This window comes from Scyliorhinus torazame, chromosome 1 (assembly GCF_047496885.1).
Source record: "Scyliorhinus torazame isolate Kashiwa2021f chromosome 1, sScyTor2.1, whole genome shotgun sequence".
In the NCBI taxonomy this organism is placed as follows: domain Eukaryota; kingdom Metazoa; phylum Chordata; class Chondrichthyes; order Carcharhiniformes; family Scyliorhinidae; genus Scyliorhinus; species Scyliorhinus torazame.
The window spans coordinates 34833497-34847459 of record NC_092707.1 but is presented as its reverse complement, the minus strand read 5'-3'; the positions used below and the strand labels follow the sequence as shown (position 1 = coordinate 34847459).

The 13963-nt window shown below is 43.6% G+C and overlaps 1 protein-coding gene across 1 annotated transcript in view; it reads left to right on the top strand.

Annotated features, from left to right (window-relative positions):
* The window catches only part of LOC140397295 (probable E3 ubiquitin-protein ligase HECTD4), a 561188-nt gene that overhangs the window by 426140 nt on the left and 121085 nt on the right, over window positions 1-13963 (top strand). Inside the window, 4 exon segments of the mRNA XM_072486148.1 lie at window positions 5403-5566; window positions 7815-8052; window positions 9122-9258; window positions 11065-11191. Coding sequence (XP_072342249.1) covers window positions 5403-5566; window positions 7815-8052; window positions 9122-9258; window positions 11065-11191 — 666 coding nt within the window.

The following is a 13963-nucleotide window of genomic DNA, read 5'->3' as shown; positions in this document are numbered from 1 at the left end:
TCTTTGTTACTTCTAGCTTGACTATTCCAATGCTCTCCTGTCCAGCCACCCACTTCGCGCCCACCAAAAACAAACTCATTTCTGTTGTACGTATTCTAGCGTACAAAGTCAGTTCACTCCTCATCCATGTGCTTGTTGGGCTAGTTGGCCTTTTAAGTCAACATGCATTTTTAAGTCCCTAATAGCATTAAAGGTTTGTAACAAATTGCTTACATTGCCAGCCAACATTAACTGGAAACTCCTCTATTTACAATCGCATCCTTGTTTTCAAATGTGACCATAGTCTCAAACCTTCCTAACTTTTAACCACTTGTTATACAATCCTCTGCGATCTCAGCATTTCTTCGATTCTGGCCTTTTGCAGAGGTTTAATTTTCATTGTGCCTTCAACTGCTTGGGTCCCAAGCTCTGAAATTCCCTCCCTAAACCTGTCTGCCTCTCTAGGTCTCACTCCTCCTTAAAGACCTAACTCTTTACCAAGTCTTTGGTTACCTGTCCTAGTATCTCCTTGTGTGGCTCAGTTTTAAATTCTGATTGATAATTGGTCCTGTCCAGTAATTAGGGACTTTTTACTATGTTAAAGATGCTGTCTAAATGCTTGCTGTTCCATTACCTAAGCATATACTTTAATCACATATATAATCCTGGAATTTGGTTGACCAATAAATTGTTAATTTATTTAACTTTCAACGTGGAATCAAAAGCAAGTGAGAAATGGCTTGTCTAGAAATATAATGTATATATTATACATATAGTCCTACTCCCTTTTCTTAGATTCAAATAAGGGGCAATTTAGCATGGCCAATGCACCTGCCCTGCGCATCTTTGGGTTGTGGAGGTGAGACCCATGCAGACAAGGGGGAAATGTGCAAACGCCACACGGGCAGTGACCCGGGATCAAACATGGATCCTTGGTGCTGTGAGGCAGCAGTGCTAACCACTGTGACACCATGCCGCCCTGATAAATACATTCCTGACCTCCAGTGTGATTTCCTGACCCTCGGTGTGCAATAGCAAACTGCCTGGTCAATTTTATGTCAATTATTCAGGAACTGCTTATGTCAACAAAGCACTTGCTTTACAATTGGAATAATAATAATAATCTTTATTATCACAAGTAGGCATGCATTAACACCGCAATGAAGTTACTGTGAAAAGCCCCTAGTCGCCACATTCCGGCACCTGTTCCACTGAGGGAGATTTCAGAATGTTCAATTCACCTAACAACACGTCTTTCGGGACTTGAGAGGAAACCAGAGCACCCGGAGGAAACCCACGCAGACACAGGGGGAACGTGCAGATTCCACACAAACAGTGACCCAAGCCGGGTATCAAACCTGAGTCCCTGGAGCTGAATAGCCCCTGAGCTGATCTAAATTGGTTGAACTGAATTTAATTTTGGATAGTGTGGGATTTTGTGGATTAAATTTAGAATTTCTTTTTAAAATATCCTTTCCATAGAATCCCTACAGTACAGAAGGAGGCCGTTCGGCCCATCGGGTTCCCAGCGACTTTATGAAAGAGCCCCCTATCTCGGTCCAATTCCCCGCCCTACCCCATAATCCACCTAACCTACAGATCTTTGGACACTAAGGAGTAATCTTTGGACTTTGGGAGGAAACTGAAGCACCCAGAGGAAACCCACGCAGACACAGGGAGAACGTGTGAACTCCACCCAAGGCTGGAATTGAATCCGGGTCCCTGGTGCTGTGAGGCAGCAGTGTTAACCACTGTTCTAGTAACTTATATTAATGTTAAAACCCTGTATTCAATATTCCTGTCAATTTTTAATTACTTTTAAATCACACTCTTAAAAGTGAACAGTCAAGAATGGTCACAGGAAAGGCAGAGGCACAGTGGAGGAAGGCACAGGGGATGAGATATGAGTCTGGGGAAAAGGCAAGCCGGCTGCTGGCCTACCAACTTTGCAAGAGGATAGCGGCGAGAGAGATTGGGGGAGTTAGGGATGAAACGGGAACTGCGGAGCGGAGAGCAGGGAAGGTAAATGAGGTGTTTAAGACCTTCTACGAGAGGCTATACAAGTCCCAACCCCCTGAAGGAATGCAACAGTTTCTGGACTAACTAAGGTTCCTGAGGGTGGAGGAGCAGGAGGTGGCAGGACTGGGGGCGCCAATTGAGGTGGATGAGGTGACTAAGGGACTGGGGAACATGCAAGCAGGGAAGGCCCCGGGACCAGACGTGTTCCCGGTGGAATTCTACAGGAAATATGTGGACCTGTTGGCCCCGCTGCTGGCGAGAACCTTTAACGAAGCCAGAGAAGGGGGGACACTACCCTCGACAATGTCGGAGGCAACGATATCACTAATCCTGAAGCGGGATAAAGATCCGCTGCAATGCGGGTCATATAGACCTATCTCACTCCTAAATGTAGACGCCAAGCTGCTGGCAAAAGTGCTGGCGACGAGGATAGAGGATTGTGTCCCGGGGGTGGTGCATGAAGACCAGACAGGGTTTGTAAATGGGAGACAACTGAATGTCAACGTGCGACGGCTGCTGGGGGTGATAATGATGCCCCCAGCGGAGGGGGAGGCAGAGATAGTGGTGGCGATGGATGCGGAGAAGGCATTCGATAGGTTAGAGTGGGAGTATCTATGGGAGGTGTTGAGGAGGTTTGGGTTCGGGGAGGGGTTTATCAGATGGGTCAGACTCCTATATGGGGCCCCAGTGGCAAGTGTAGTCACAAACCAGCAAAGATCGGAGTATTTCCGGCTACACAGGAGAACAAGGCAGGGGCGTCCCCTGTCCCCATTACTGTTCGCGTTGGCAATTGAACCACTGGCCATAGCGTTGAGAGACTCTAAAAAATGGAGGGGGGTGGTTAGAGGGGGAGAGGAACATCGAGTGTCACTCTATGCAGATGACTTACTGCTATATGTTGCGGACCCTGTAGAGGGGATGACAGAGGTTATGCAGATATTGAGGGAGTTTGGAGATTTTTCGGGATACAGGCTAAATATGGGGAAGAGCGAGCTTTTTGTAATACACCCCGGGGACCAGGGAAGAGGAATAGACGCCCTGCCGTTAAGGAGAGTGGAAAGGAGCTTCCGATATTTGGGGATCCAGGTAGCTAGGAGCTGGGGAACTCTACACAGACTCAATCTGACGCGGCTGGTGGAGCAGATGGAGGAGGATTTCAAGAGGTGGGATATGCTGCCGCGCTCATTGGCGGGCAGAGTGCAGGCGGTAAAAATGATGGTTCTCCCGAGGTTTCTGTTCGTGTTTCAATGTCTACCCATTCTGATCACAAAGGCCTTTTTCAGGAAAATAGACAGGAGCATTATGAGTTTTGTGTGGGCAGGGAAGACCCCGAGGGTAAGGAGGGGGTTCCTGCAGCGTAGCAGGGACAGAGGGGGACTGGCGTTGTCGAGCCTGGACGACGACTACTGGGCCGCCAATGTGGCGATGGTTTGTAAGTGGATGAGGGAGGGAGAGGGGGGTGGCGTGGAAGTGGCTGGAGATGGCGTCCTGTAAAGGAACGAGCCTACAGGCGCTGGTGACGGCGCCGCTGCCGCTCTCCCCGAAAAGGTATACCACAAACTCAGTGGTGGTGGCAACCTTAAGGATCTGGGGGCAGTGGAGGCGACACAGGGGGGTGACGGGTGCCTCGGTATGGTTCCCGATCAGGGAATAACCACAGGTTTGCCCCAGGAAGGATGGACGGAGGGTTCCAGAGCTGGCAACGAGCAGGAATTAGGAGATTGAGAGATTTGTTTATAGACGGGACGTTTGCGAGCCTGGGAGCGCTGGAGGAAAAGTATGAGTTGCCCCCGGGGACTATCTTTAGATATATGCAAGTGAGGGCGTTTACGAGGCAACAGGTGAGGGAATTTCCGGTGCTCCCGACACTCGGGATCCAGGATGGAGTGATTTCGGGGGTATGGGTCGGGGAGGGCAAAGTGTCCAAAATATATCAGGAGATGAGAGACGAGGGGGAGGCGCTGGTAGAGGAGCTAAAGGGAAAATGTGAAGAAGAGCTGGGGGAGGAGATTGAGGAGGGACTGTGGGCTGATGCCCTTAGTAGGGTAAATTCCTCGTCCTCGTGTGCCAGACTTAGCCTGATACAATTTAAGGTTCTACACAGAGCACATATGACGGGAGCAAGACTGAGCAGGTTCTTCGGAGTGGAGGACAGGTGCGGGAGGTGCTTGGGAAGCCCGGCGAATCACACACGCCTGTTTTGGTCGTGTCCGGCACTGGATGAATACTGGAGGGGAGTGGCAAAGGTGGTGAAGGTCCGGGACAAGCCAGGCTGGGGGTTAGCTATATTTGGGGTAGCGGAAGAGCCGGGAGTGCAGGAGGCGAAAGAGGCCGATATTCTGGCCTTTGCGTCCCTGATAGCCCGGCGAAGGATCCTACTTATGTGGAAGGAAGCGAAACCCCCCGGCGTGGAGGCAGGGTTCATAAAACTGGAACGAATGAAATTTGCGCTGAGAGGATCGGCTCAGTGGTTCTCCAGGCGGTGGCAACCGTTCCTTGACTATCTCGCGGAAAATTAAGGGAAAATAGATCGTCAGCAGCAGCCCAGGGTGGGTGGGTGGGGGGGGAGGGAAAAGGGCGGGGGGGGGGAAGCACTATATTTTGTTACTTTGTTAGTTCACCATATTATTCAAATAATGTTATTTATTATTATTACTGTATTATTTTTATGTTGATTTGTAAAATGGAAAAATTTTGGTTGAAAACTTTAATAAAATATATTTTATTTTAAAAAAAAGAATGGTCCTGTTAGTCATCTTAGCGAAGAGATGCACTTCAGGTTGATCTGTCATCAAGGAGACATTTTTATCTCCAGTTTTAAACTCCCTTCTCTCAGTTTCCACACCTCGTACCACACATTTATTCTAGGAGAGAGTTTTCTCAAAACATTCAGAACAGTTAAACTCATTTTTTGTTTAAAAAGGGTTTTGCGCCTCAATAATTTTTTTTTTCCTTTTTTCTCAACCTTCTCATACAAAGGCATTGACTTTTTTTTTTGTGTGGCCATGTTACAGCCCCTCGCAGCTCTTTGCTATCATCCCCAAGTAACAGTCCTTATTTTTGGAGATTATAGTGTAAGAGCTTCCAGGCGATTGAACGACATAGGGCATCAAAGACAAATGTGATTACTTTCTCAACTAATGTAATATATGAGCACCAAAATACACAGCTGAACAATCAGGAGCGTGGATCATTGCTGTTTTGCTGTCTTAATATAGGAAAAGTTAGCTGTTGCTAGGATTGGCAAGCCTCCTGTTTTTTTGTGGCTTTTTTTCAGTAATTAAAAATGAGCCATAAATAGAATGTAACCATTTTCACCTTTTATTAAAACCATTAAAACACGATAATTAAAATAACCGCACCGCATATGTTTTTTCCCTCCTCTACTTCTTTTCTTCCTCTAGGTGATGTAGCAGGTATTGGTTGGGAGAGAAGTGATGGAACCCCTCCTCCACCTGGACAGCCATCAAAGGGCAGAGTATATTTCACATACTGTGGGCAGAGACTGAGCCCATTCCTAGAAGATGTTTCTGGTGGAATGTGGCCAGTTGTTCACATTCAGAAAAAGGTAATTTATTTGTTTCATTTATCACTCATTTTCAGCACGTAGGCCAGATGATGAGTTGAAGGTTTGTATTATTTGAAGATGGACTGCGATCACCAAAATATATTCCACCGTGAAGCTCGAATGCTCAAAACATGACCTTGCTACGGTGCCACATGTTTTCATGAAATTGACCTACTGTCAGATTCTTCAACTGTATACTATTCTGCAATATTGAAGCTGCAGTTTGCAGCATTAAATAACAGCTTATTCTAACATGGAGTACACACAACTGTACTCGTGGCAACTATCCTGTCATTTGGGCAGTTTTTCAAACTGGATACTTGTTACATTAGACTGAATTGTTCAGATGATCTCTTGTGTATAATTGGCAAATGGTGGAAATTAGTAAAGAGGACTCCCCACATTGCAGTTGGGTTAAGATTGGCAGGGTATATTTTGCTGTGAAGCCATATGACTAGCCTAGTCACTGCTGGACATTTAATTTTGCAGCAGTCTAGAGAATCAATCATCCTGCTCTTCTGTCTTACACCTGAAGAGCACTGTAAGACACATGAAGAATTCTATCCCTGTTTATGCCAAATGAAAAAATGTTCATGTGTCCAGCAAACCCTTTGCCTGACCAGAATATTTATCAAATAAGTGTCACAGGCAACAAGTGCTCAGATTTCATTTGCAAGTGATTTGTTTCGGAATTGGCAATTCTAATATCTCATCCAGAAGATGGGACCTCTGAAAGTGTAGCACTTCAAGTAAGAAAGTATCACGACTCACATTTATGTAAAAACGCACAAAATATTAGCATAAAATATTGCATGCCAAGATCAGCATGTCGCAGGAATAAAAGTAATATCTTCACATACTTTTTCATTTGCAAGTGATTTGTTTCGGGATTGGCCATTCTGTGTTGTAGCTTTGTTATAATATGTAATCCTTTGAACATCTTGCAATCATTCTTAAAAACTGCACGGCGACAACTGTCCAATCTTTTTGTTGAAGAAATTGTGCTTTCAATTTTTTCATCATCTTCACTGGCTCTTTGTTCATTGCATGACCAGAAAAAGTATGTGAAGATATTACTTTTATTCAGGTGACATTCAGGGGCTGGTCTAGCACAGTGAGCTAAACAGCTGGCTTGTAATGCAGAACAAGACCAGCAGTGTGGGTTCAATTCCTGTTCACAGCCTCCCCGAACAGGTGCTGGAATGTGGCGACTAGGGGCTTTTCACAGTAACTTCATTGAAGCCTACTTGTGACAATAAGTGGTTATTATTATTATTACATGCTGATCTTGGCATGCAATATTTTATGCTAATATTTAGTGCATTTTTACATAAATGTGAGTTGTGATACTTTGTTACTTGAAGTGCTACACTTTCAGAGGTCCCATCTTCTGGATGAGATATTAGAGTAAAGGTAAAAGATCACATGGCACTATCTTGAAAAAGAGCAGGGAGTTCTCCCTTGTGTCCTGGCCAATAATTTATCCATCAGCCACAATGCTCAAAGCAGATTATCTGTTCATTGCCGCATTCTTGTCTGTGGAACCTTGCTCTGTAGAAATTGCCGATTGCATTTCCTCCACTATGACATTGATTCTACTGTAAAAATGCATCATTGGCTGATGTTATGAAAGATGAAAGGGCAGCACGGTAGCATAGTGGTTAGCGCAATTGCTTCACAGCTCCAGGGTCCCAGGTTCGATTCTCTGCTTGGGTCATTTGTCTGTGCGGAGTCTGCATGTTCTCCCCGTGTGTGCGTGGGTTTCCTCCGGGTGCTCCGGTTTCCTCCCACAGTCCAAAGATGTGCAGGTTAGGTGGATTGGCCATGATAAATTGCCCTTAGTGTCCAAAATTGCCCTTAATGTTGGGTGAGGTTGCTGGGTTATGGGGATAGGTTGGAGGTGTGGACTTGTGTAGGGTGCTCTTTCCAAGAGCCGGTGCAGACGCGACGGGCCGAATGGCCTCCTTCTGCACTGTAAATTTTATGAATACTAAATAAATGCAAGTCTTTTATCTTTTACATTGGGAATATGAAGCAATTAATGATGATGAGACTATTTAGAGGCGTTATGATGTGTGTCTATCTGGATTCCAGGGGGCGAAAGAACCCCACACTCCCAAATAAGCCCACATCAAGAGACAAAAATAATCAGTTTGTTCTTCAACATATTATCTCTAGTTATTTCTAATTGTATGGAGCAAATTCTTGAGCTTGCAATTGCTTGTTTCCATCTGCTTGTTTTTAATAGAATACTAAAGTTCGTGCAAACTTTGGGTGTCGTCCTTTTGCTTATGCAGAGGGTCAGGCACACCGGAATGCAGCTGACCTATGCGTTGATCTAGCTGAGGAAATCAGTGCCAACTTTGAGGCATTGCCATTTGCCATGGCCTCTGACAGCGATAATGATGCTGGTGCTAGTGTGGCATCAGATACTGGGTCCCATGGTCCACCCTGTCGAATTGCAGCAACTGCTGCAGCACAACAACGTAAGTAGCATTTCTAATTTAAAGACATTTGATTGTATATTGGTGCAATGTTATTCGGTCTTTTCCATCCTCTAGATTTACTTTCGATTGTTTTGGCTTCAGTATTTTAGACTATTCACCTAGATAAGTGCCATCTCTTATTACCTAGAAACTAAGTAAGCTTTTGATGATATGCCCAAGTGAACATGCAGGGAACAATTTTCCAAATACTTTAGTTGCCAGAATTGTTCTGTGCCTCTTCCATCTCTGGGGAAAATCAGACCTATCAAAACCAGATGATCGAGCCATTATCACATTGCTGCTTGTGGGGATATGCTGTGCATAAATTGGCTGCTGCATTTTGTACATGACAACAGTGGCAACACTTCAGAAGTACTTGATTGACTGCAAATTGCTTTGGAATACCCTAATGTCATGAAAAATGCTATATTAATGCAAGCTATCCAACAATAGATAAATAAATACAAGTAACATATTGTATTAGGTAGCTCCTCAAAAGGAAAATAATTTTGAAAATTAAATTACTATTATTTGAAATTAACATTGGTATACATACTAATTGTAATATCATATTTCTGACCATTGGGTGGGCTAAACTGCTGTTTCTGAACTCTTGAACAATTCCAAAGCAATTGCCTTTATTTGAGTAATAGAATTTGATCATTCTTAATGGCTCCTGGGAATTCTTAGGTTTAAACAGCTGACAGCTCAAACTTAAAAAAGTAGTTGGCCTGCATGCAACTGAACCAAACCAACAGTATTACATATGTTTGAATTATGTGTCTTGATTCCTTTCTCAAGCCTATAACCTTGGAACTAACGTTTATCAAGATCAGAACAAGGGTTCTGAAACATTAATTCTAATTCTCTCTCCACAAAGCTGGAGACCTGCTGAGTATTTCCAGCATTTTCTATTTTTAATTCAGATTTTCAGCATCTGTAGTATTCTGTTTTTGACTTTTGATTTAGACTGGATCGAAGTTTTTGCACGTTCTTAAAGATGCCACTTGATAGTAGGAGGATGAGCAGGGAATGTGCCTAATGTGGCATCTCTTATTGTCACTTTCAGAATATGACAGTGACGCCTCTTGCCATTACAAAGTGGAATTGAGCTATGAAAACCTTTTGATATCTGGTCCATACTGTCATCCATCACCAGTAGCTGATGATGAAAGTGATGATGACGATGATGATGACATTCCAAGAGTAAGTGATAGACAAATTAGCTGCTTGTTTTCTTTGTCTTTGCATTGTAAGTATTCAAATGTTCTTTGAAACAGCGTTGTCCCTTTTCCTAGACTGAGAAGAGACCTTAACATCAATTCGGAGTTTATAAACTATTGTTTCGAAGGTCGCTGCAGTGGAGATATTCTTAACATATTATTAACATTTACTACAAGTTAGACAGTTGTGCTCCCTAGTGCCCCAATGGCAGACAGTGTCACAATTTTCTGAGGAACTGATTAGGTAACGCCGCAGCTAATTTTAAACTTGAGGTCGCATGGATAATATATTGATTCTGCCACCAAAATGACATGCACCAGATGATGAGAGAGCAGAGGAGCTAATACCTGAGCTGGTTGTAGTTCAATAAGCCAGTAGAATTATAAAAGATGATTAAAATTGTTGTCAGGTTTTCATGTTGGGCTATGATGATTTTTACTGTACACGCCACATGTTATGTTTTAATAATAGTGCCTGATATTTAAATGGCATCACATAATCTGAAACAACCATTGTCTTTGAATATTAAGAACATGGAGGGATTCCGGGTTGGGTTTTTCTCCCCTCTACGGTGTGTTCTGCAGCAGCAGGAGGCGGCCTGCCGGGGCGGGGGGAGTATCTTTTGGTCCTGCCATTGTCAACTGGATTTCCCATTGAACGCACCCCTCACCGCCGCAAAACCGGTGGTGGGTTTGCACTCATCGGTTGGACCGTAAGTTCGTGCCAGCGTGAAGTCCAAAAGATCTCACCGTATGATTTTCTCAAGGTGCAAAATGCTGCAATTTTAAGCAGGCAACTTGAGCCTTACTGATTTGTTCATACAATCTAAATAGAAACCATCATCCATATGTATGGTGCATTCATTTACAAACACGGCAACTGACATACAGCTACAAGTGAGATTTGAAAACTCTCCATGTATCACCTTGGAATTTGCACTGGCAAATGGTAGCAGTCTTTGAACAGTTGTGTAACCCATACATCAATTTGTTTGTGGTTTCTTCTTTTGTTGCAACTCTGAAATAATTGCTTCCACAAATACAGGTCCACAGGTACTGCAACCGTCAGGTTTCCAATTCCGTTATTTTTCAGGTTTAAGTGGCCACTCTCATGAAGAACTGCTTAAATGCAGCAAATTTACAATCATCATTGATTTTAATGTGGGGTAGGCCTATTATAAATGATTGCCTAATCATTTTTTGATAATATTTGGATGGTACAGAAGCCGCCACAAATCATGACAAATCGCTTTAACCTTGCGTTGTTGGAATATTTGCACCATAATAATAGCATATGTTCTCGTGATACGTGTTCAGGTTCAGGCCCATCATAAACCCAAATCCCATCGGTTAGTGTTGGTAATGTAACAATTCATAAAGGATCATGATGCACTTTGAAATGCATATTTTACTTAATTCATCTGTTCTAACCATAATAGATTGCGAAGAACAGTGGCATAGAATTTATATCTTTACCATTCATTATTTATTCGGTCTGCCCACTCATGAGGTGTATATTCTGTCCCGCACATTTCAATATAAGTTAATCTTGTAATATATTATGACTTGTGTCCTTTCTATATCATGGTACTTGGGAAATGGACACAAATGTATTGAATGAAAAATACATGCAAAAAAAGAGAAAAATTAGCCATCTTGCCAGCTTTAATTCAAAAGGAGTGATTGAGTTATTTTTTGTTTTATCTTCATTTTCTTCCATTAATTGTAGAAAGCTATTTGGCAAACTAGCAATGTCTGGTTTCTGTGACTTTATGTTGTCCTTCCACAGGAGGATCACTATGCACTTTTAGTCAAAGCCTGGGAAACCAAAGTCTTTCCTACCATTCGTAGACGATTCCGGAATGAAGCAGAAAGAAAGTCTGGATTAGATCAGATAAAGGGTGCACTGCAGCTTGGTAAGTTCAAAGCAACCTAATGCGATAAACAAATGACCGTAGCAGATCATTTGAGAGCAAAGTACTCTGTTCAATTGTTACATGCTCCTGTTTGAAGACCAATCGCTGGCCACATTGGGTTTCTCTAATGTTCCTTCTGCTTTTTAACGGTTTTGCATTCTTGTTTTCAAATCCCTCTGTGGCCTTGCAATTCCCTATCTCTTAAGCTCCTGAAGCCCCACAACCTTCTGAGATATCTGGTGTCTTGAGCATTCCCAGTTTTCACTCTACCATTGGTGGCTGTGCCTTCAGCTGCCTCGGCCTTAAGCACCCCTAAACCTGTCTGGCTCTCTTTAAGATGCTTCCTAAAACCTTTCGCCAAAACTCTTTAACCAATCTTTTGGCCACCGATCCCAATATCTCCTTATGTGGCTCGGTGTCGCATTTTGCTTTCCAGTGCTCCTTTGAAGAAGCTTTGGACGTTTGTCACGTTAAAGATGCTGTATAAAAATACAAGTCCTTGCCATAAAGCGCCCTGGACTTAGACATTTTGTGTAAAATTGTCTTTTCAGAAGAGCATGTAGCTCTTTGTTGACAATAATTGACCATAACAGGAAAGTGAGATGCAGTTGTTGTTGCTGAGGAACTGATTGCATGCACATCTCCTCACAGATGCCTGTGATCAGTTATTTTAAAGTGCAAAATGTAAGCACAAGAAGCAATTAAGTATAGCTATCAGATGTATAGATTTATGAAAGAAACATATGAAATCCTATAGTTCTGTGTTATACAGCTAAAATACAATGTTGCAAATTCGGCCAACAACTGTAAGCCCAGCAGCAACATAACAGTCTCAAGCATATTCCACCACCACAATGCCAGCGCAAAGAGGGAACTTAGCATCTCCTTGAATGGCAAGAGACTGAATCACAAACAGCATCTCGTTCATCCTGGTGCTACCCTTGACTGAACATTGACATGCAAAAAAACATCTGAGCAAGACAGCAGCTAAGATTAAAACACAAAACACCCTCCTCAGCAAACGTGCTGGCTCTTCATGAGGTGCAGGTGCTCAAAGCTTAAGGACTTCAGCACTTGCCATCATCTGCTCGACTTCAGAGTACTATGCACCAGTATGGTACAACTCATCCCACACCAGTTTGGTTGATCCCCAGCTCAACAAAACAATGCATATCATCTTGCATACCCTCCAACCAATTCAACTCCCCTGGCTCCCTGTCCTGAGCAACTTATAATAATAATAATAACAATAATCGCTTATTGTCACATGTAGGCTTCAATGAAGTTACTGTGAAAAGCCCCTAGTCGCCACATTCCGGCACCTATTTGGGGAGGCCAGTACGGGAATTGAACCCGCGCTGCTTGTCTTGCTCTGCATAACAAGCCAGCTGTTCTTTGCTTCCCTGGTAGCCTGCCGACGAATTCTGCTGGCATGGAGGGACTCAAAAGCCCCCAAAGTCGGAGGCCTGGCTATCTGATATGGCGAGCTTTCTCGGTCTGGTGAAAATTAAGTTTGCTCTGAGAGGGTCACTGTCAGGGTTTGCCCGGAGGTGGCAACCATTTATCGACTTCTTCGCGGAAAATTTATTGTGAGGTGGGGGGGGGGGGGTTAGGGCAACGTAGATTAGGGGGGTAGTTAAGCGGGTCCTTGTAGGAGGGGAGCTGGTTTTTGCACTATGTTGATTGTTCTTTGCACACTGTTTTGTATTGTTGTTGTTTACTATGCCAAAATGCCTCAATAAAATTGTTTATCAAAAAAAAAAGCCAGCTGTTTAGTCCACTGTGCTAAACCAGTCCCTCCCACCCCTTCACATGAGGGAGATCTTGGAGAAGGATTGCATCAATCCAAGCCTGCCGTTACGCAGGGATCTTACCAATCCACCTGCGGCTCACCTCCCATCATGCCACCCTGTATGGCTAAGACCACTGTGCCAAAGAATAAGAGCTGAGGCCGTTTGGCAGGAGAAATGGAACCCCAATATACCACCACTAAAACCATTTCCTCATCACGTATCCCACAGCTCGCCCACCCAGCTTCAACCTGCTGCGCCAACTTTGAGTATTCCTCAACCGTTTCCACACCGGCCAAGGCCTTTGTGTAACATTTCAGCAGAAGGAAACCTGGCAGCTATTGGTGCACTCTAATCAATAACTCAGTTGAAGAATGCCCCCTGTTATGACCCCAGTTGATGTTACTCCTGGACGGGAAAGCTCAGATTGGAACCCCGACTACAACTTATATTTTTTTTTGAGAAAATGTGGATCGAGAGCCACGAGCCTGCAAGTTAGCTTTCAACAACAACAAAAAATTGTTAAGCACAAAGTTTGACTATAACACAATACTCCTTCAATCCCAATTATCTTAACAAATGAACGCAGATTTTAAGAATAACACCAGTTACAAAATATATCTCGTGCAGTAGATACACAGTCCCTGTAAACTAACAGGCTAACTGTGGTAAGCTACACCCCACTCTGAAACCCAATTTCAAGTGCCCCCAGTCGAATTTCTGTGCATTTCTCCTCAAATTCCTCCAGATGGATCATCTCACAAATGTTTCCAAAGTCCACTCTTGAAAATACCAGCCTCAGAATCTTGTTCCAAACAACACTTTCTCAGCTGTTTTCAGCAACAATCCACCTCAAGGATTTCCAACAGTGCTTTCAGTATTCTTCTGCCTTGAATTGCCACGTGCTTTCAAGTTTTCACACAATCTCTCAGGTGCTCAGTGGAATAGAATACCACTGTTTCACAGGCTGTACTAAGATCAC